General features: G+C 65.9%; 4 protein-coding genes across 4 annotated transcripts; 2 read left to right on the forward strand and 2 right to left on the reverse strand.

Moving 5' to 3' along the window:
• The first annotated feature begins 1194 nt into the window (after positions 1 to 1194).
• Positions 1195 to 2764, forward strand: EMIHUDRAFT_437013 (hypothetical protein). The gene has a single exon (XM_005766132.1). The coding sequence runs from the start codon at positions 1375 to 1377 to the stop codon at positions 2632 to 2634; it is 1260 nt and encodes a 419-aa protein (XP_005766189.1). The 5' UTR covers positions 1195 to 1374; the 3' UTR covers positions 2635 to 2764.
• Positions 2765 to 3123: 359 nt separating this feature from the next.
• Positions 3124 to 5323, reverse strand: EMIHUDRAFT_103631 (hypothetical protein; the record flags this gene model as incomplete). Its single annotated transcript, XM_005766133.1, has 2 exons — positions 3124 to 4545; positions 5294 to 5323. 2 exons carry the CDS (start codon positions 5321 to 5323, stop codon positions 3124 to 3126), a joined length of 1452 nt encoding a protein of 483 aa, XP_005766190.1.
• Positions 5324 to 6552: 1229 nt separating this feature from the next.
• Positions 6553 to 13571, forward strand: EMIHUDRAFT_451890 (hypothetical protein; the record flags this gene model as incomplete). The annotated part of the gene is made up of 11 exons (XM_005766134.1): positions 6553 to 6867; positions 6962 to 7231; positions 7308 to 7343; positions 7705 to 8478; positions 8593 to 8786; positions 8924 to 8979; positions 9335 to 10288; positions 10616 to 11112; positions 11274 to 11749; positions 12161 to 12928; positions 13082 to 13571. 11 exons carry the CDS (start codon positions 6553 to 6555, stop codon positions 13569 to 13571), a joined length of 4830 nt encoding a protein of 1609 aa, XP_005766191.1.
• Positions 13572 to 14841: 1270 nt separating this feature from the next.
• Positions 14842 to 16053, reverse strand: EMIHUDRAFT_212242 (hypothetical protein; the record flags this gene model as incomplete). Its single annotated transcript, XM_005766135.1, has 4 exons — positions 14842 to 15018; positions 15105 to 15224; positions 15397 to 15807; positions 15958 to 16053. The coding sequence occupies 4 exons, from the start codon at positions 16051 to 16053 to the stop codon at positions 14842 to 14844; spliced, it is 804 nt and encodes a 267-aa protein (XP_005766192.1).
• Between the last annotated feature and the right edge of the window lie 2809 nt (positions 16054 to 18862).

Genomic DNA, 18862 nt, shown 5'->3' on the forward strand with positions numbered 1-18862 from the left:
TTTGAGGCCATTTAGGGCCCCTAGACGGTCACTGAGTAGGCCAAAATCCCCACTGGGCCGGGAGAACCTTAAGTAGACCTCGAGTCCAAAGATATTCTTGAATATTCTTGACGTTACCACTGCTGCGCGTCTAAAACGGTCTTGACGAGAGAGCTCGAAACAGCTATTTCCCCCCTCAACAGTAGGGTTCGGGTCGATCCGACTGAAATCTTTAAGTTTTGGAGGTTCTGAGCGGGTTTGGGAGCGACTTTTGGCCTCCGTCGACCTACGGCTACGCGTGGTCAAAATATTCTCAATATTCGAGAATATTCTCGAGAATATAGACAGTCCGGGGAGAATACAAGCAAAAGAATATAGATAGTCCTGGGCGAGAATAACGCGCACAGGCTAACTCACACTCCTCTCCTTCCTTCAAATCCCTGTGTGGTGGCGGCGTGCCGTCCTCCCATCCGCATCCCTCCCTAAATAAATAAACAAAGAACTTGACAAATGCCAACAAAAAAACGGCCTACTCGCCTAAGTACTCTCGCTCTCTTTTATGTCCCACCATGCAGAGCGCATCTCTCTCTCTCTGTTGTGCGAGGCGTGAACCGCGCCCTTGGAGCACTTGGAGTGCAGTTATCAACCTCACATCCAGGGCCGGGGAGCTCAGAAGCGCACCCAGCGGGCCGGATGATCGGGATCGGGTTACGGGCTAGAGAGCCCTAGCCCCGGCGCCATTCGCTCTCACCTGGCAACCCTGTCTGCACGTCTCGCGCGCGCGTGAACAGGGCGCAGGGGCTCCAGGCCCCAAATGACGTGTGAGTGTTAGAGTTGTTTTGTTGAGTTCGGTCGGTAATGTCAGAAACCCAAACACAGGCGGCGACGTGGCGTACGAGCTCGTAGGTGAAGGAGGCGGGTACAACTATCAACTTCCAAGGACGCACGCGAGCGAGAAGCAGCACCAGCAGACAGAGCAATGACGATGATGAATGAAATAAATAAAACGGACATCCAAGGCTTGCCAAGCTATCCCTCCCTTGCTTGGGTTGCATTTTTGTTTCTTTCTTTTTGGCACAGCCCAAACACGCGTCGCCTAAACAACCGGCTCCTGCCTGCCTAAGGAATGCAAAACTTCGGGCTAGGTAGGTGGTGGTGGTCGGTAGGGTGGGAGCACTTAGAAAAGAAAATCTCGCGGCCGCGCAGCCCAGTCCACAGTGGAGACCCTCGCAGCCGCCCCTCGTGCCACCGGATCCACCCGAGCGCGGTGGGAGGGGTGGATCACCGTCGGCGGATCACCGTCGGCGAGGGGCGGCCCTACGCGGCGGCCGTGGCGCGGATGCTGCAGAAGGCGCGCCTCGCTCGCTCCCGCGCTCCCGACCCTCGCCAGTACTGATGGATCGCGCGCGCTACCGCTGGCAGGGAGGCATCACCGGCCCGCAGCGCTCCCGCCACCTCGAGAAGAGCGACGCCGCATCCCGCACGCTCGAGGTGGGCGAGGTGCCTTGGGACGGCAACTCCTCGAGCAGGAAGCAGGCGGTCGGGGGAGCGGGGGCGACTCACACGGCAGGCGCGCGACCAGCCCTCGACCACCGCCTCGAAGACGGCCCGCCCTCCGCTTCGGAGGTCGAGCGAGCCTTTGGCCTGCACCGCTTCCGCGAGCCGGAGGCGCACGGGCTCGAGTTTGCGCGCGGCGAGGTGCGATGCGTCTGCGGGTGCTGCGAGACGTGGCAGCGCTGGGTGAGCGGCAAGCCCTTGCTCACGTCGGCGGGCGGGCTTCCGGTCACTGTGCACGGCGGCGGCGCGCCACTCGTGCGGTACGAGGTGATCACGGCCGAGCTAGTCGAGAGCCTCGCCATCTGGTTCGCCGGCCTCGCAGGGCGGAGGCCGGCACCGCTCCGGGTCCTCGAGGTTGGCGCCGGTGACGGGCGCCTCACTCTTCACCTGCGGGCGGCGCTGAGACGGCGAGGGCTCTCGTCGCGCGAGGTGCAGCTCGTCGCCACCGATAGCGGCGCGCGGGAGCTCGCCGCGTGCGAGCCGGGTGCGGTCGAGGCGCGCGACTACCGCTCCGCGCTGCTCGAGCACGCGCCGCACGCCGTGCTCTGCTCGTGGATGCCGCTGGGGGAGGACTGGACCGCCGCCTTTCGCAGCAGCGAGTCGGTCGAGACGTACCTCCTCCTCGGCGAGGTGGACGACGGCTGCTGCGGCCGGCCGTGGGAGACGTGGGGCTACGACGCAGACGGGACCCACGGAAGCGAGAGCGAGGGCGACGGCGAGAGCGGTGGCGAGAGCGGTGATGAGAGCGGTGATGCGGGCGGCGGCGAGGGCGAGGGCGAAGGCGGGAGTGTGGGAAGGAAGCGGCAATGCGGCGGGCTGCGGGCTGCGCGCCGCAGAAGCGCGGTGGACTGGGCGCAGCGGCTGCCCGCCGTTGAGACCGCAGGGCCGCCGGGTCGGCCTGAGGGTCGGCCCGAGGAGGACGCTTGCGCGTGGCGGAGGGTGTACGAGCGCCGCCCGCTCCGCACGCCGTTCGGCGCAGACGGGTGGACGCGCAGGCCGCTGCCCGGCGTGAGCTGCCAGATCTGTCGGACCGACGCGCCGTGGTGCAACAGGCGGCACTCCCAGGCCGTCTGCTTTGAACGGCTCCCAGACAGATAGCGCAGAGTTTGTCGTGCGGGCGGTTGTCTGTTGGGCGGCTCTCTGCGCTCACGTGACCGGACCCGGTGAGCGCACCCGCGTTTGCGACCACGGGGACCCGATTTTCGTTTACCAGATGTCGTTTACACGCGATGAGATGTACGTCAGTCGATCCGGCTTTTTTACTTTTTTTCGGCATTCGGGCACATTCATTCAAAATGTTACTTGTTAGTTGTTAGATGCTACCGCATTGCCAATGGTTAAATGTGCACCGTAGATCACTGACTCTGTAGGTAGTACTGTGTGCTGCGCCGTGCGCGACCTCGGAACACGCAACCGACACATACGTACAAAAGTGTCTCACTCTGCGAACCCCCCGCGAACCGTCAACCGACACCGCGCGCCCACGTCAGAGCACTCAGCGCGAGTTTTCTCGGGCAGAACTGGCGCCTGGCCTCGCGCCCCATGCAGCCGCGGACACGGCGTAATTCGCGCTTTGCCAAGCGCACCTCAGTACAGGGTGTATCCGCGTTCGAGCGCGTCCAGGACGCCTTCGAGCGAGAGCCCGCCGATGTGCTCTGCGGGGTAGTTGCAGACTCTGGCTTGCTGCAGCTTCGACGAGTGCTTGGGCTCGAATCGATGCTCGTCGGCGACACAGCCGCTGGGCTCGAGCTTCGGGCAAGCCATGCACAGCTCCTCGATCGTGTCCTTTTGCAGATCGGGGCCGTGCTCGTCCTTGCAGTGCTTCAGCCGCACGAGAGCGAGGGCGGGCAGCTCGCAGCCCGCAAAGTCGCTCGGCGCCACGACGATCTCCTTGAGCTCAAGCATGACGAGCGTGCGCGGCAGCGGTGTGGCTTGGAAGCTCTTTCCGAGGCGGGGCAGCCGAGGCAGCGTCTCGCCTCGCGAGAGGTACTTCCTGCCGTGGGCGAGGCAGAGCGACTCGAGCCGCGGGCAGCCAGAGACAAAGGTCTTGATGAAGCACGCGAGGCTGGCGTCGGAGAGGTGCGGCGACGCGTCGCTCGCGGTGAAGCCGTAGATCATGTCGTAGATGTGGAGGCGCCGGAGGTTGGCGCCCTGCAGAGGCGCCGTCGGCAGCGGCGGCGACGGGCCGCGCAGGGCAAAAGAGATCGTGAACTCCTGCAGCTCGGGGAAGAGCGCGCCTGCCGCGACGCCTGCAAAGGGCGTGACGTTCTCCGCGTACCGGCCCGTCTGGCGAAGCCGTGTCAGCAGCGGCGTGCCGCCCTGCCGCGCCTCGCGGAGCAGCTTGGCGAGGCCTTCGAGGATGTCGCCGGACAGCTTGTGGGAGGCGAGCGACTCGAGGCTCGGCGCCGTCTTGAGCACTGCGAGCACGGTGGCCGCGCCCACCTGGCCCCAGTCGAGGTCGAGGATGCGGAGGGCGGGGCGCTGCACCTTTGCCATCAGGGTCAGAATCTTCTTGTTCATTCCCTGTCCTGTCAGGCTGAGGCGCTCCACGCCCGGAAAGAGCGCGAGCGTCGCGCTCACGTCGTCGGGCGCGAAGCCCTTTGAGATCAGCAGCGAGAGCTCAGTCACCTTGTCGGCATCGGGCAGCCACTGCGCAAAGCGGACGAGGTTGCGGCTTGTGATCCAGTCCACAGTCTCGTAATGGTGACCGAGCCGCTGCGCGTCCTGAAGCGATGTGCGAACGACCGACCACAGGTCGGCGACGAATCGCAGCGGCCGCAGCCCTTTGCAAACCTCGATCGCAAAGGTCAGCTTGACCGGCAGGTAGCAGTTCTCGAGGACCTTGACGAGCAGGTCGACGGGCAGCAGCGAAAAGGGACCGGCGTCCTCGAATTGCGCCACCGCGGTGCCGACACGCACGGCGGCGCGGGCGGGAGGAGGGCGTGCGCTCCCCTCTAGCTGCTTGAGGCTGATTGGAGCGCCGGCGCGCAGCGACGCAAGGACGAGCTGCTAGTGCGGCGCGGCCGCACGAGGCGACGAGGCGTTCGGCGTCGGCCGGCGCGGCGGTGCTGGTGGAAGCGGCAGCCTTGCGAGTGGCCTTCTTGGCGGCGGCAGCATGCCGCCGAGGCGCAACCCTGGTTCGGCCGCGCTTTCTTTATTTCGAACAAAGAATAAGAACCGGCCCCCGCGAGCGTGGAATAGGACCGCCGCAAGCGGCGTGGCGTGGAGCGGTTGAGCGTCCCTCCGGGGGCCCCTCTGCGCCGGGGAGGCGTTGTTGGCGGCTAGGATGCGTCCGTCGCCGTTTTCAAACTCGGGGCCCACTCCGCTACGCTCCGACCCGAATTTGGAGGGCCATGAAATTTAAGGTGTTGCTGCGCAAAAGGGGTGGCGCGCGGGCGCGCGCGGCGGCGGGCGTCGAGCGCGGAGCGGCAAACACAATGACGTCGGAAAGCTCTGCATCAAGTATACAGTAGGCTCTAAGCACGGAACCAGAGTTAGGGGAGAAGTGTGGTGCTAGCCGTCGCCCACCCTCGGGCGTCTACCACGTCCTATCGTTGACTAGCGCTACCTCGCGTTGGCGCACCAGCTTCTACTTCAGCGCGAAGCTTCGCTGGAAAGAGAAGATGAAGCACGCGCTCACGGCAGATCGTCGCAGGAGGGGGAGCGAGGCACCACTCGGGCCGACGAACAAAGAAAGAAACGTTCCAACAGAAACGTTCCAACAGCTAGTGCTCAAGACGTCTTTCCGCGACTCCACCCCCAGCAGCTTCATCTCTGACTCCAACATCACCGGTACGATGTTCGAGGAGCTATCAGTAAATATGCGAGATACCCTTTTCTTTGCGCTTCTTTTTTCCGTTTTTTTCTTTTTGTCGTGAGCACTTGAGATACCACATGTTCAAACTCCGCACTTTAATTCGATCTTTCTCGCCGCGGCTCGTGGGGCTCGGAAGTAGTCAAGCAGGTGAGCGGAGTGGGCGGAAGGAGGCCTGGGAGCATTTTGGCACATGTACATGTACATGTGGTGCATATGTTGTTGCGTAAACTGTGTTTTTTTGTGGGGCAGGGGCGGAGCCCCTAAGCCCTATTGCCCACGCTTGCGGGCCGATCAGGGGTGTGTGGGTCCACAGTGCGAATACCAACACGGTATCTCCAAACGACAGACCTCACCGTGCCATGTAGACGCCCGCACAACCAGAGATCGCCGCGAAGCCCGCCGGGAGGCTCGAGAATGGCGGCGCAGCAGGGAGGGCGTGAGATGGGGCACAATCGCCGCCGCCCTAATCGACAAGTATTCATGCTGCGGCACGACAGATACGCCCGCCTGCACACAGTCGCGGGCGTGAGGTCTCAATTTGTCGCTAGGACCCAAGAGCAATGCATGCACACGCATGTGCATGTTGTGCAATGACAGCGGGACGGAGGGGCAGGCCGTGTCTGCACGTCTCGCGCGCGCGTGAACAGGGCTCCAGGCCCCAAATTACGTGTGAGTGTTAGAGTTGTTTGGTATTGCTAAAAATCTCTCTCTCTCCGATCTTGCCCCCGTCGCATGCCGGAGAGCACGCACCGCTGTGATGCTTGAAAGAAAGAAAGAAAACAGACAATCCAAGGGAGGGATGGGAGGACGGCACGCCGCCACCACACAGGGATTTTAAGAAGAGGGGTGGGTGCGCACGTGCGCTAGCCGTCGCCCACCCTTGGGCGTCTGCCTCTTCCTATCTCTCTTGGCAGTCCCTCTCCGATTCTCGCTGCAACCTTCATGCCACCTCGCGGTCTTCCCACTCTCGTCGTTCTCAACAAACTCTCTCTCTCTCGTTCTCTCTCTTGTCGCTTCTTCCTCTGTCGCTTCGCTCCCCTCTGCCTCGTTCTGCGACGACGCCGCTGCCTGCCGATCCCTGAGGCTCTGCTAAACTTGCTTAAATTCTTTTAGCCTGCGAGACGAGCACAGCCGCGCGAAACAACCGAGGCAGGCTCATCACTGAGGTGACGACAGCCGATAGGCGGACCTCCAACGCGATGGAGGTAAGGTCTGGCCGCCTCGACAGCTTCAGCGGCGAGGATCTCGAGTCCGCTCGAGACGTTCTCATCTCGCGCTTCACGGTGGGCAAGAAGTCCGCCGATCACAACCGCGCCCTCATCAAGCGCATCTTTTCGGGTGCCACCTTCCACTGCCACCGCGCCGGGCGCGAGGTCCCGACGGCCGGCTGCAGCCTCGCCCTCGGAGAGGTGGGCGGCCGGTGCGTGGCTGTCGGCTGCTACCGGCACGTGCCTGCACCACGGAGGTCGTCGCTCCAGGGCTTCACCGAGCTCTTGCTCCTCGCGGTCGAGACGGTGCGCGCTCCTGCGGTAGCTGTTTCGATGCACAGCCACCCTCCCCATGTTGCGCACGTGGCCCGCGCAATCCCTCTGGCGCCGGCTTGCACAGGAGTACGAGCGCCAGGGAAACGGCCGCGCCATCGTCGCTGTCATCCTCCGCGACAGCTGGCGCGCCGGCTCTGCGCGCCTGCTGGTCGTCTCCACGGGCCACGCGTTTTGGAAGAAGCCCTCGCTGCAGCTCTCCGAGCTGGGGTCGCCAACGGACGTCGAGCAGCCCGTGTTTGCGCCCTGGTCGGCCGGCATCTCCATCGTCGGCCGGGAGGCGCGTGCCTGCTCCGAGCCGCGGCAGCGCTCTCCGCAGCCCGCCCCGCAACGCGTGGTGGCCGCGTCTAGGTGTCCGAGTCTGCTGCGGACGAGCTGGACGCAATCTGTCGAGCCGCGGCCGCCCCTCGCAGGGGCAGGGCGGGGAGGCCCGGCGGAGGGGCGGGGAGGTCCGAGGGCGAGGTAGCCTCTCGCCAGCCCGAGCCGGCCGGGAGGAAGCGGACGCCGCCGGCGCTCCCTCCAACCACTCCGAAGCGGCGCCACGCCGCCGCCTCTCCGGACGCCGCAAAGGCGCTCCTCGCGCAGACGGAGGCGGCGCCGAGGAGAGCCTCGAAGCGGGCCTCTGCCGAGGACACGCCTGCCAAGCCTGCCGCCAAGGCTGCGAGGGCGCCGCCGCCCGGAGAGGACTCGCCTCCGAGGGAGGGACGCCGGCCCCAAAAGGCGGCCGCCGCCAAGGCCCCCGCGGCGGCGGGCGCCCCTCCCTCCCTCGGCTGCTCGCGGTGCCGCCTCTCGGCGAACGGCTGCCTGCAGTGCAATCCCAACCACCCGCGGTATGCCGGAGGCGACGAGGCGCAGGAGGCGGCGCCGTCCCGCAAGGCAGCCGCTGCCAAGCGGGCACCGGCGACCAGCACCCCTCGGCGGCCAGCGTCGCAGACCGCAGCGACGCAGGCGCCGGCAGCACGGCCGGCGCCAGTGGCGGCACGGGCGGCACCCTCAAAGCCTCTCGCGGGGAGCAGCGGCCTGCGGTGCCGGAGCTGCGACGCTCCCGGCGCGCAGCGGCGCGAGGCGTCGAACGGCGGCGCCCTCTGCCGGGCGTGCTACGGGAGGTGGATCGCGCGCGAGTATTGCCCCGTGTGCGAGCGCTTGTGGAGCGACGTCGGCGACGACGCGTGCATGCTGCAGTGCGACTCGTGCGACTGCTGGGTCCACGCCCGGTGCGAGCGCCTCTCGCCGGCTTCGGTCGCGCGGTGGTGCGACCTCTGCTACTCGTGCCCGAGCTGTCGGGACGCGGCGCCGGGCGAGCAGCTGCCCGCCCCGCCCCGCTCCGCCGCCGTCAGGCCGTGCTTCAGCTGCCAGGCCGCGCCGGCCGTGGGGGAGGTCGAGGTACCGGAGCACGGAGCGGTCCCGCTTTGCGGTCACTGCCAGGCGCGGTGGGAGGGGCGCGAGTACTGCCCCGTCTGCAACCAACTCTGGAAGGAGGCAGCCGACGACGACGACGAGGGTGGCGCCGAGGAGGACATGGTGCAGTGCGACGCCTGCTCGCTCTGGGTGCACACCGCTTGCGAGTCGATGGCGCCCGACGAGGTGGCGCTGCTCGAGGACTGCGTCTACCACTGCTCCGCGTGCCGCCGCGCACCCGCCCGCTCGGCCGCCGGCACCGCCGCCGGCGCAGTGGGCGCCTTTGACTTCAAAGGCAAGGCGCGGGCCGAGGTGTCGGGGGCGCGCCTCACGGTGTGGTACGAGGAGGAGGTCGGCGATCAGGCGGTGGACGTGCCGTACTCCGGCATGGTCAAGCGGTTCGACCCGCGCGACGGGCTGTACGTCAAGTTCGCCGGTTTCCCCGAGGAGTTCCTGATCACCAACGAAGACGACTGGCAGTGGGGCTCGCACTCGTGCGGCGCGGCGCGGGACGCTGACTCCGACCTCGCCGCCGCACTCTCTGTCACAGCGGCCGCTCCGCCGCCGCCACCGCAGCAGCAGCCGGTTGCAGCGGGAGCGGGTGCCGCGGCGCCAGGCCTTGTCTTCACAGCGCCGGCGTCGGCGCCGGCGGTGGCCACGCCTCCTGCCTTTGCAGCGCAGCTGGCCGTGCAGTGGCCTCTTCCACCCTCTGCCCGCTTCGCCGCGCCCCAGCCCAACCCTCTGCTGCACCACCAGACCTTTTGGGGCGCCCCTCCATACGCTGCTCCGACGTGGGGTCGGCCGGGCTCGGGCACAATCGAGCCGCTCGGGCAGTCACAGCCACAGCCGCCTCTCCAGATGCGGCCAATGCCGCCGCCGCTACCGATGCAGCCGTTTCAACCGCCTCTGCCGTCACATGCCGCACCGGCGGCGCCGCCTCCTCCGCAGCCAACAAGCTGCATGATCGTGTCGCCATCCGCTCAGCCGGCGAGGCCAGCGGCTTGCACCGCGGCTTGCACGGCCGTGACAGCCCTGCCCTCAGGCACAGTCACGGCGGCAGCGGCACCGGCAGCGGCACCGGTGACGCCCTCCGCGTCTACTTCGTCGTCCTTCGACCCCGCCTTGGCGGAGCGGTACAAGTCGCACGCTGTCCGATTTGAGCCGCTCACAGCGGCGAACGTCGAGAGCAAGATGCGCGGGCTGTGCGAGGGCCTCGAGAAGGTCTACGGCTCGATGCCGTTCGCGCGCAAGGAGTGGGGCACCTCAATCCTCGGCACGCTGGTCGGACTCATCTGCGCGCAGACGTGCCGCAACTCTTGGTCGTCGATCGGCTACGCAAACTTCCAGGCCACCTTCCCCGGGCCCAATGGGGAGCCCGACTGGGACCTCGTGCGCCGCTCGCGCGTGGAAGCTCTGGAGCCGTGCATCCAGCACGGCCCGTACTACCACACCAAGGCAGAGCGCATTCACGGGCTTCTCCAGAAGGCGTACGAGGACTTTGGCGCGGGGACATCCTTCGAGGCGCTGCACACGTGGCCCTCCGAGAAGGTTCGCTCGTACCTGATGGCGATCTCTGGGCTCTCTGGCAAGTCGATCGCGTGCCTCCTCCTCTACCGCATGAACCGGCTCAGCTTCGCCGTCGACGCGAACGTGCTCCGCATGATGACCCGGCTCGGCTGGCTCAAGTCGCTCGGGATCATGCCGGTCGAGGGTCTCGCCATCGGGGACCGCCGTGTGGTTGCCCGCATCGGCCTGCTGCCCGCTCCGCCGCCGCGCAGAGCGCCAGCGGCGGCAGCGGCAACGGCGCGGCGGGACTCGAGCACGGACGTCGTCGCGGTGGGGATCGCCGTCGAGCGAGAGAGCGGCCGGATCGTGCTGCGCCTGCAGCCCATCCCGATGCCCGTGCGGCTGCAGCTCTGCGCAAAGCAGCCAAAGCCGCCACGGCCGGCACTCACCTTCCGGCCCAGCGGTGCCGGGACGAAAAAGCGGCGCTGCGGTGCCTGCGCAGCCTGCCTCTCCCCAAACTGCGGCCAATGCTCCAAGTGCCGCGACATGCCCGCATTTGGGGGGCCGGGCAAGATGCGCCAGTGCTGCGAACGCCGTCACTGCGTGGCGCCTCTGCAGCCCGCGTCAGCGCTCCCAGCGCCAGAGGCGCCGCAGACGTCAGTGGAGCGGTCATCCCAGCTGCCGGTTCAGCCGCCGTTGCCCAACCAGCCGCAGGTGGCGATGATGCCGCAGCCGCAGCCCCCGCCGCCCCCGTGGGGGCTGCCCGTCGGGTGGTCGCTTCCCCTGCCGCAGCTCGTGATGCCGATCGCGCACGCAGGAGCGCCAGCGCTGCTGCCGGCGCCGGCGCACCGCTCCTGGCCGCAGGCGCCTCCTCACGCGCAGCTGCAGGCGATGGCTGGAATGTTGCAGCAGCCGTTTCTTCCCGCGCCCACCCCTCCGGCCTCGCCTCCGCCGTGCGATCCTCTCGAGGACGTCACGATGGACGCGGCCGAGGGTGGTGCCACGGACGAGGCCGAGGAATCCATCAGCGGCGGTACGGCAGACGCGGCCGAGGTGGCGATGGATCTGGCTGAGGGGTCTATCCTAGACCTGACGGAGGAGGGCGAGGAGGGGGGAATGGACGCGATGGAGGCGTGTGAGATGGGCGTTGACGACCGCGTGCTCGTTCGCGACGTGATAGCTGAGGCGATTGGTCGCTTGCCGAGTGCTCCGGGGGTTCCCTCAGCTACGCGGAAGCCAGGCGTGCCCCTCGCATTCGGCTTCTCTCCCTACGACGTGTCCGGGAAGATCGGCCCAGAGGAGCCGCCGCAGCAGGTGGTCGATTCGCTCGTCCCTCGGCCAGTGCCGCTCTCCGAGGACCAACCCATCTCGACCAGCGCTCTTGCCGCAGCTGCGGCCGCAGTGGCACCCCCTCCGCAGACACGCTCTTCCCCCCCCCCTTTCGCCGCTCTGACACACAGCGTCTTTGGACCTAGGCGGCCTCGTCCACAGACATGACGTCGGACGCGTGGCGCGCAGCCCCGGGCTCAGCGGCGCTCAAGGTCACCGGAGCGCCCAAGATGTACTGCAGAGTGCACTCGACGTACCACGTGTGCGACTGGACGCGGCAGCGAGCCAAGGAGATGGCCGCGGCGAAGGCTCCCAAAGCCGCTGGTGGCGCCGCCTCTGCTCGAGCGTCTCAGTCGGCCCACCGGCGAGCGAGCGGCGTGGGCGACATCGAGGACCTCCCAAAGCACCCGCAGGCGAACATCAAGCGCTTCTCGGTCCGCGCGCAGCAATTCATGCGGGAGATACTGCCTCAGGACGAGGACCCGCCGGCAGAGCCGTCCCGCGAGAAGCGGGAGCTGCAGACGCTGCTGTACCGAGCGCACGTGTACATGATCACGCACGGAGCGATCCTCTGTGGCGAGACGCCGAGCTGCGACCAGTGCCCGATCCGCGCCTCGTGCGAGTACGGGACGCTGCTCAAGGCCGGCGCGATAGGCTCGATGGGCACCGCGGCATCCCCAGGGCGTGGCTCTGCCGCCGCCGCTGCGCCGGACGTCGTCACTGCAACCGTGGCCGATGGAGCAGACGATTCCGACGTGGTCGCCACCGTCCTTGTCGAGGCTGCCGCCGTCCGCCCCGTCGCTGCGCCCCCTGTCGCCTCCCAGCCCGGCGCCGCACCGATCTCTGGCACAGCTCCCGCTGCCGCTGCCCCTACCCTTCCCTCCGAGGCTACCGCCGCGAATAGCTCTAAGGAGCCGGCTGCGGCGGCTTCTGCCGGCGCCGATGCTGACGCCGCCGCTGGCGCCGCCGCTGCCACCGGCGAGGCCCGGGACGTCGGCGCTGCGCCGGCTCCTTCCGAGTCTGGCGCGCCCAGTCCCGTCGCGCCCACGGCGACCGTGCTTAATCCCGCCGACGAGTCCGCCTCTCTCACCGAAGCGCTCCCGGCCGAGTGCGGCGGCAGAGTCTCTCTGTCGAGTGCGGGTGCGGCTTCAGGAGCGGAGCCGTTGCAGGAGCCGCCCGCTGGGAAGGATGCCGCGGGAATCGCGGATGGCACCGTCGAGGATATGCCTGAGGATCCGGGCCGAGCGGCGCCGCCTCGTCCCTCCGCCCTCCCTGCGGGCAGCCCCACCGAGAAGGAGCTGGCGGAGCTGCACAAGCTTGCTCGCGGCGAGGGCGACACGCACTACCAGCTGCGGCAGGCCCGCGCAGTGCTCGACGAGTCGATCGCGCCGCGCCACGCCGGCGACGCGACGCCCCGCCTGTTGCTGGTCAAGTCGATCGTGGGCGAGCACGCGTGCGGCCGGCTGCTCTTCTCTCCGTGGACGGCCTTCAAGGGCATCTTCCCGATGCACGGCACCTACTTCTTCCAGAACGAGGTCTTCGAGGACGAGTCGGCCGGCGAGGTGCACGTGCCGCTCGCCAGCCTGGGCACGAGCCACCCCGTCTACCTCGGCAAGTCCATCGAGGGCGTGCTGCGCGGCCGAGGCTCCCGCGAGCTGCAGCTCCTCTTTCGACACGGCTACGTCTGCATCCGCCGCTTCCGCACCAGCAGCTGGCGCCTGCTCCCCCTCGTGCTCGACCCGCCGCGGCTGCTCAAGTACAACGCCCTCCCTTCGGGCGTGGCTGTTCAGATTGGCCTGCAGTCTGAGGCGGACACCGCCGCCGCCGCCGCCGCCGCCGCCGCCGCCGCCGCCGCCGCCGCCGCCGCCGCCGCCGCCGCCGCCGCCGCCGCTGCCTCCTCCACCGCAGCGACCTCGACGACGCCCGCCGCCGACGGTGCCGCAGCCGCTTCCAGCACGGCGGCCGAGGCTGCGGCGGCGACGAGCGATGGCGCGGATGTGTCCCCGGACCCCGCCGAGGCGAGTCGGCGCGCCGTCGCTCGGGCGACGGGAGTGCGCCTCTTTGGGCTCTACGTCGCGGCGGGAGGGGCTCTGTGCATGCGAGAGAGTGTGTGGCGCCGCGTCGTGCTCTCCATCCACCCCGACCGCGGCGGCGACGTAACCACCTTCCAGCTGCTCAACGACTGGAAGCGGCTGCTCGACTCGGGCGAGGAGCTGCCGAGGGAGGTGGCGGGCGAGATCGAGCGTGCGTCCGACGAGGGCCTGGCCGCAACAGCGGTCGCCCTGGCACTCAAGATTGAGTCCGACCTCCGCTCACGGGCGGCGGAGCTTGGGCTGCCGCCGCCCGCCTTGCTGAAGGGGCCGGGCGTGGCCGATGGCGACGCCGACGCCGTCGTGGGCGAAGCCAGCGGTGTGCACACTGACATGGACTCGCACAGCGCATGATGGGACTTGGCACACAGCGAGGGTGGGATATGTCAATTCACTCTTACAAAGTCAAGGTCGGTTCGGTAATGTGATATGTCTGATGACGGGTGTATATGTTCATGCATGTAAATTAAAGTTTAACAAATTAAAGTTTAACAATATGGCTTTCCCCCAACTCGCGAAGAGTGCAAATAAACCACAAAATGACAAAAAAAGATGAATTTTGATGTTTTTTTGTCCGTGTTGCTCCCAGCGCCCTCGCCCGTGCTCCCTGAGGCCATGGCTGGTGCTACTAGTATGGGGGGTTACCTGGCTACCGCGAGAGCGACCCAACTCGTCGACTTCGTCCGATGATGGTGCCTCAAAGTCAGCGTCCGGAGGCTGTCGTGGGGTCGAGCCGGCGGTGGCCGTGACATGTGGTTCCACCACCCCTCGCAGGCTTTGCCTCTGACCGCCACCGTTCCCAGGCTGCCTAATGGGATAGAAAGGAAGGCTGGGCGAGCGTATAGAAGCGTGCTCGACCTTGTCGTGGCAGCCTGCACGGCAGCGCTGCGATGAGCGTCGTGCCACCTGACCCTAGACGGGTCGCAGGCGTCGTACCGAGCGTGTCGAGACCGTGTCCTGATGTGCTCTGCACGGGTGAGTCACGTCGGCGTCAAAGGAGCGACGTGTGACCTGTCAGAGCTTGATTTCCGATCTCAGCGACGTCGAGTCGCCTTCGGTGGCGACAGCTAGGATGCAACTCCTCCTTCGTTTTTCGCGCTATGGCCCTGGGAAGCTGGCGGCGCACGCAGGCGGTCCTTGTGTGTGCGCGGAACGCTTAAAAAGTGGGTGCTCTACGTCACTTTTTTTCGAGCCGAGCTGGCCGCATCGACATTTTTCCCGGGTTTTTGGCGCTTCTCGTAGCTGTGAACAGACGCACTTGCCTTCGGGGCCCAAATCCGCTAGGTTGGGCGTGCTTCACAGCCTCACGAGAGTAGTTTTTGGCGGGTTCTGCACCACATACTTTTGCAACCAACTAGTCAAAAGTGTTTTCCCCCTGCCTGACCGCTGACGAAGTCTCCTTTCTCTTTGCCCTCACTCTTTTACATACATAAAAATAAATAGCGTGAGAAAATGAAGACGCCTGACTCACTTCTCTCACGCGTGCGCAGAAGCGCGCTCCCGTTCCGAAAGCACGCGACATGAGAAGACACGCACATCTTTCTCCGACCACTCTCCTTCTCGCCATCCGCCTCACGCGCTGACGAGGCGTGATCTCTGCGTTAAGGGGAAGTTCCCCATTGGCTCAGGAATGGCGCGCCCACTCCACCAACAGCGCATACGTCAGCAGCCCGAGGAGGACGGCCGAGCCTCCGCCGACCATCGAATAGGCCGGCGAGAGGCGGCCCGCGTTGCGGAGCACCAGCAGCGCGAACCAGAGATATGCCTGCCCGTCGGCGCCTCCTGCCTCGTACGTCTGCACCTGAGGATCGGGCCCGGCGAGGCGTGAGGCGGGTGTCGCGTCTCTCGGGCGGCCGGCGTCGTGCCGCGCGCCTGGTCGAGGGAGACCTGCAGCTCGGAGAAGCGGCGGGGCCGGGCCGGCTCTGGCTCGGACGCGCGCGGCGGCTCGATCTCCTTGCGGAGCAGCGAGAGCCGGCGGCGGCCGCCCTTCCACTCAGCCATCCAGTCCTAGGGCGTGTCGGACCGTGTCTGTTCACAGTCTCCCTCTCCCTCCCTACAACATCTCCCTCTCCCTCCCCATCTCCCTCTCCTCGGGTGTCGGCTCTCTCCCTTGGTCTCGGATAGCTCCCGGCTCTCTACTCGCCTCCATCTCGGCCGGCTCCCGCTCGTCGAGCGTCACGTACCCCAGCCTGCGGTAAAGGGAGAGCGCGGCGGCGTTATCGTGCTCCACCTTGAGGAAGAGGCCGCCCTCGCCCCACCGCTGCGCCGCGGACTCGCACTGCGAGAGAAGCCGCCTCGCGATCCCGCGCCGGCGGGCAGCGGGCGCCACGCACAGGTTGAAGACGACCGGCTGCGGGGTGGCGGCCTCTGCGGCACCGCACGCCGCGGCATTCTCGGCCCAGAGCTCTGCGAACCCTAGCAGGCGGCCCGTGCTCGTGTCCTCAACCACAAACTGCTGGTGGCGGCACCAGTCCCACGGCGTTGTCCTCCTCTCTACGTCGAGCGCTAGCCGGAGGCGGGTCAGCGCAGCCGTGATCGGTGAGCGAGCTGCTTGGTTGGCCGCAAAGCTGAGGTCCAGCAGCGACGCAACCTGCCAAATCTCGGCGCGTCTCAATAGTCGCACCGCGCAGGCGCCACCCGCAGCCCACTCTCTGCTCGCGGTCTCAGCGGCAGTCATAGTTGCTGCCGTGCGTCGCACATCTAATCTGTGATTCGCCGGCGATGCAACTCTTGGTGACACCTCTTTGGATGGGTGTGGTGCTCTTCTGCTGCTGCCGACGCACGTTGACAGGCAAGCGGCGAGCAGGCAAGCTCCAAGCTTCGCGGTGTTTTGCATCCTGGCGTGGTGGCGCTGCGTGAATTTAATTGCAGTACGTGTGTGTCATCGTTCTTTCGCATCAATAAAGAAGGACTCCCACCCTCCCCCTCACTCACTCACTCACCTCGCTCGCTCACTCGCTCACAAGAAGAGAGAGCCCAAATCACTGTGCGTGCCATTTCTTGTTGGCTTCTAAAAAATTGTTGTAAAATTCTAAAAATCTCTCTCTCACTCACTCACAAAAACGGCCTACTCGCCCAAGTACTCGCTCTCTTTGTTGTGCGAGGCGTGAACCGCGCCATTCGCTCTCACCTGGCAACCCTGTCTGCACGTCTCGCGCGCGCGTGAACAGGGCTTTGCGTTTGTTTGTGTCGCAGGAGGTAGTGGAGAATGACCTCCAGACTGACCCGGAGAATCACCTCCACCCAGCCCCACCTCAGCACCCCTATTATCACTCTCTCCCCCCCACAGTGATGAATAGTCTACCTATATCCCCGTATTCCCACACCCCGTGCAGTGGCACGTCTTGCCACCTAGATCACTAATATTAGCACTTTGGGCGCCGACGGCGCCCAAATATTGGCACGTAATAGTTTCCCGACTGCTTTCGCTGGGCGGCACGCGCTGCGAGACAGTCGACCTCTTTGTTGTGGTGTCACAACTCGGTGCATAATTGCGCCACTCCCCCACCGGTGCATAATTGCGCCTTTGTACTTTGAATACGTTCTACAAATATGTCAGCCTCGGATGAGGAGGCTCGCCCTGTCGCGGGAACTTCATCACCCGCAACCAACGCACAGAACCGCGTGCGACTCACTATCACCACGATACATGCTGGGCACCGATCTTCGGGTTCAGATGACGATCTCTCGGCGACCGAGAGAAGAGGGACGCCTCGTGATGCTACAGAGGGCCTCGACCAGGACTCTCCACGGTCAGACCACTCTCATCCCTACCACACCACGTTGGGGCTAGGCAGCCGCGTAAGCGAGCCCAAGGGCGGCATCGATGTACTCAAGGGGTCATCGCCGCCTGACTCCGTTGGGAAGAGGGCTACGCCAGCTGGAACGCCTTCTGCCGGGCTGCCGGCGAGCTCTCCTCCGATGGAAGTCTCACCAGACCCGGAAGGGTTTGGCTTGACCGTGGCAGCGATCAGGCCAGCCGCAGTGAACTCGCAGCGGGACGCGAGCATCACGCAACAACGATACCAGTCAACAGAACTTGGACGAACATTCAACGAGACGGACGCCAAGACCGCCGAGTCAGCTAAGGCCGAGGCTGCGACGCTCGACACCGATGCACTGATGAAGCGCAATGCAGAGCTGATGGCCAAGCTCAAGGTCACCAAAACGCGCGCCGACACGACGAAGCTGGAGGTGACCCTGGCTGCTCTCGTGGAGCGCGGGGCCGAGGCTGGCGCCATCCGCGAGTCGCTGACTTGCGATGAGCTGCTCCGGCGCAACAAGGCGCTGATGTTCAAGGTCGAGGGCCGCACCGCGACTCAACACGCAACCGCTGACAGGTTAGGCAGCTCTACGCACGCCTCCCCCTCGCCGGGGAATGGAGCCTGCAGGGCAGGGAGCAGGGCAGGGAGCAATTCGGAGTTTTCGGCGCCTGTCGACCCGGCACCCGGCACGCTCCAGACGCTTCGCTCGCCTCTCCGTTTACGGATGACGTCGCGGCCGAAGCAGCTACCGCTGGTGCTGCCACCTCGCTCTCCGCGCTCGAAGGCATCGCTGCCGACGGCTTGCAGGCTGCTGCTCGTACGAGCTCGCCGACTTCGGCACGCCCCTCCGTGCCGTCCGACCCGCCAGCCGGCACGTCTCCCGACGCTTCGCTCGCCTCTCCGTTTACACACACAGCTATCAATCAGGCAGGGACCTCCCGACGCGCTCGCTGCGCTTCTCGTCTCACTTCATCGCGTGCCTGTCCACCAGCGACCAACCAGCGTGTCTGTCTGTCAACTCTTCTCGGTACTGCATGTCTGTGACTGGCTGAGTGAGACCGGCTTACTGACTGCCTCTTTCCACTTTCGCCCGCCAGCTGCCAGCCAGTCACCAACCACACCACCCAGATACCCAGCGCAGGTGTCGCATCCACCCTCGGTTCGGACCATGGCCGTCTCATCTCAGTCAGTTTCGCCTGCGAAGCTGTCCTGTTATACACACGGCGCCCCCCTGAGATGTGAGAGTGCGGGTGGGTAGGCCCTAAAACGGCGGGAGGGGTAGGGGTGCCGCTGTAGGGGTGTGGAGGGGTCGGGAGGGCGGGAGTGTGGACCGTGACCTAAAGCCCTCCACCGATAGAGGTGTCAGGCGGCAGGGCCCAGGAGGGCACTCGGAGGGGTGGGGGCTGGGAGGGCTGGCCAAAAGCGAGGCGTAGGAGGGCTCGTGAGGGCTTGGGAGAGGTGTGGAGAGCTCGGAGGGGTCGGAGGGGTCGGAGGGCAGAGAGGCACGAGGTGGCGCTGGTGGGCTCGGGAGGGCTCGGGAGGGCTCACAAGGGATGGAGTGCCCGGAGGGCTCGGAGGGGCGAGCCGCCGGCTTGGAGGGCTCGGAGGGCTTGGAAGTGGGAGGGCTCGAAGACGGACCTTTCTCGCTTCGGGAGGGTGGAGGGGCAGAGGGTGGAGGGGCGGAGGGGTGGTTGAGCCCTCTAGCTCTGTCGATATAGCCCTACCCCTCCCGCCGTTTTAGGGGCCTACCCACCCGCTATGTGAGATGTGATTGAGGTGCAGATGAGCTCGCGAGCTCGCACATGTGTTTCGTCGATCGGCCGTCCTCTTCACACATCTCATTGAGATTGTTATTCAAATTCCATGTTCACCAGCAATTGT

Source organism: Emiliania huxleyi (assembly GCF_000372725.1).
Source record: "Emiliania huxleyi CCMP1516 unplaced genomic scaffold EMIHUscaffold_52, whole genome shotgun sequence".
NCBI classification, from domain to species: domain Eukaryota; phylum Haptophyta; order Isochrysidales; family Noelaerhabdaceae; genus Emiliania; species Emiliania huxleyi.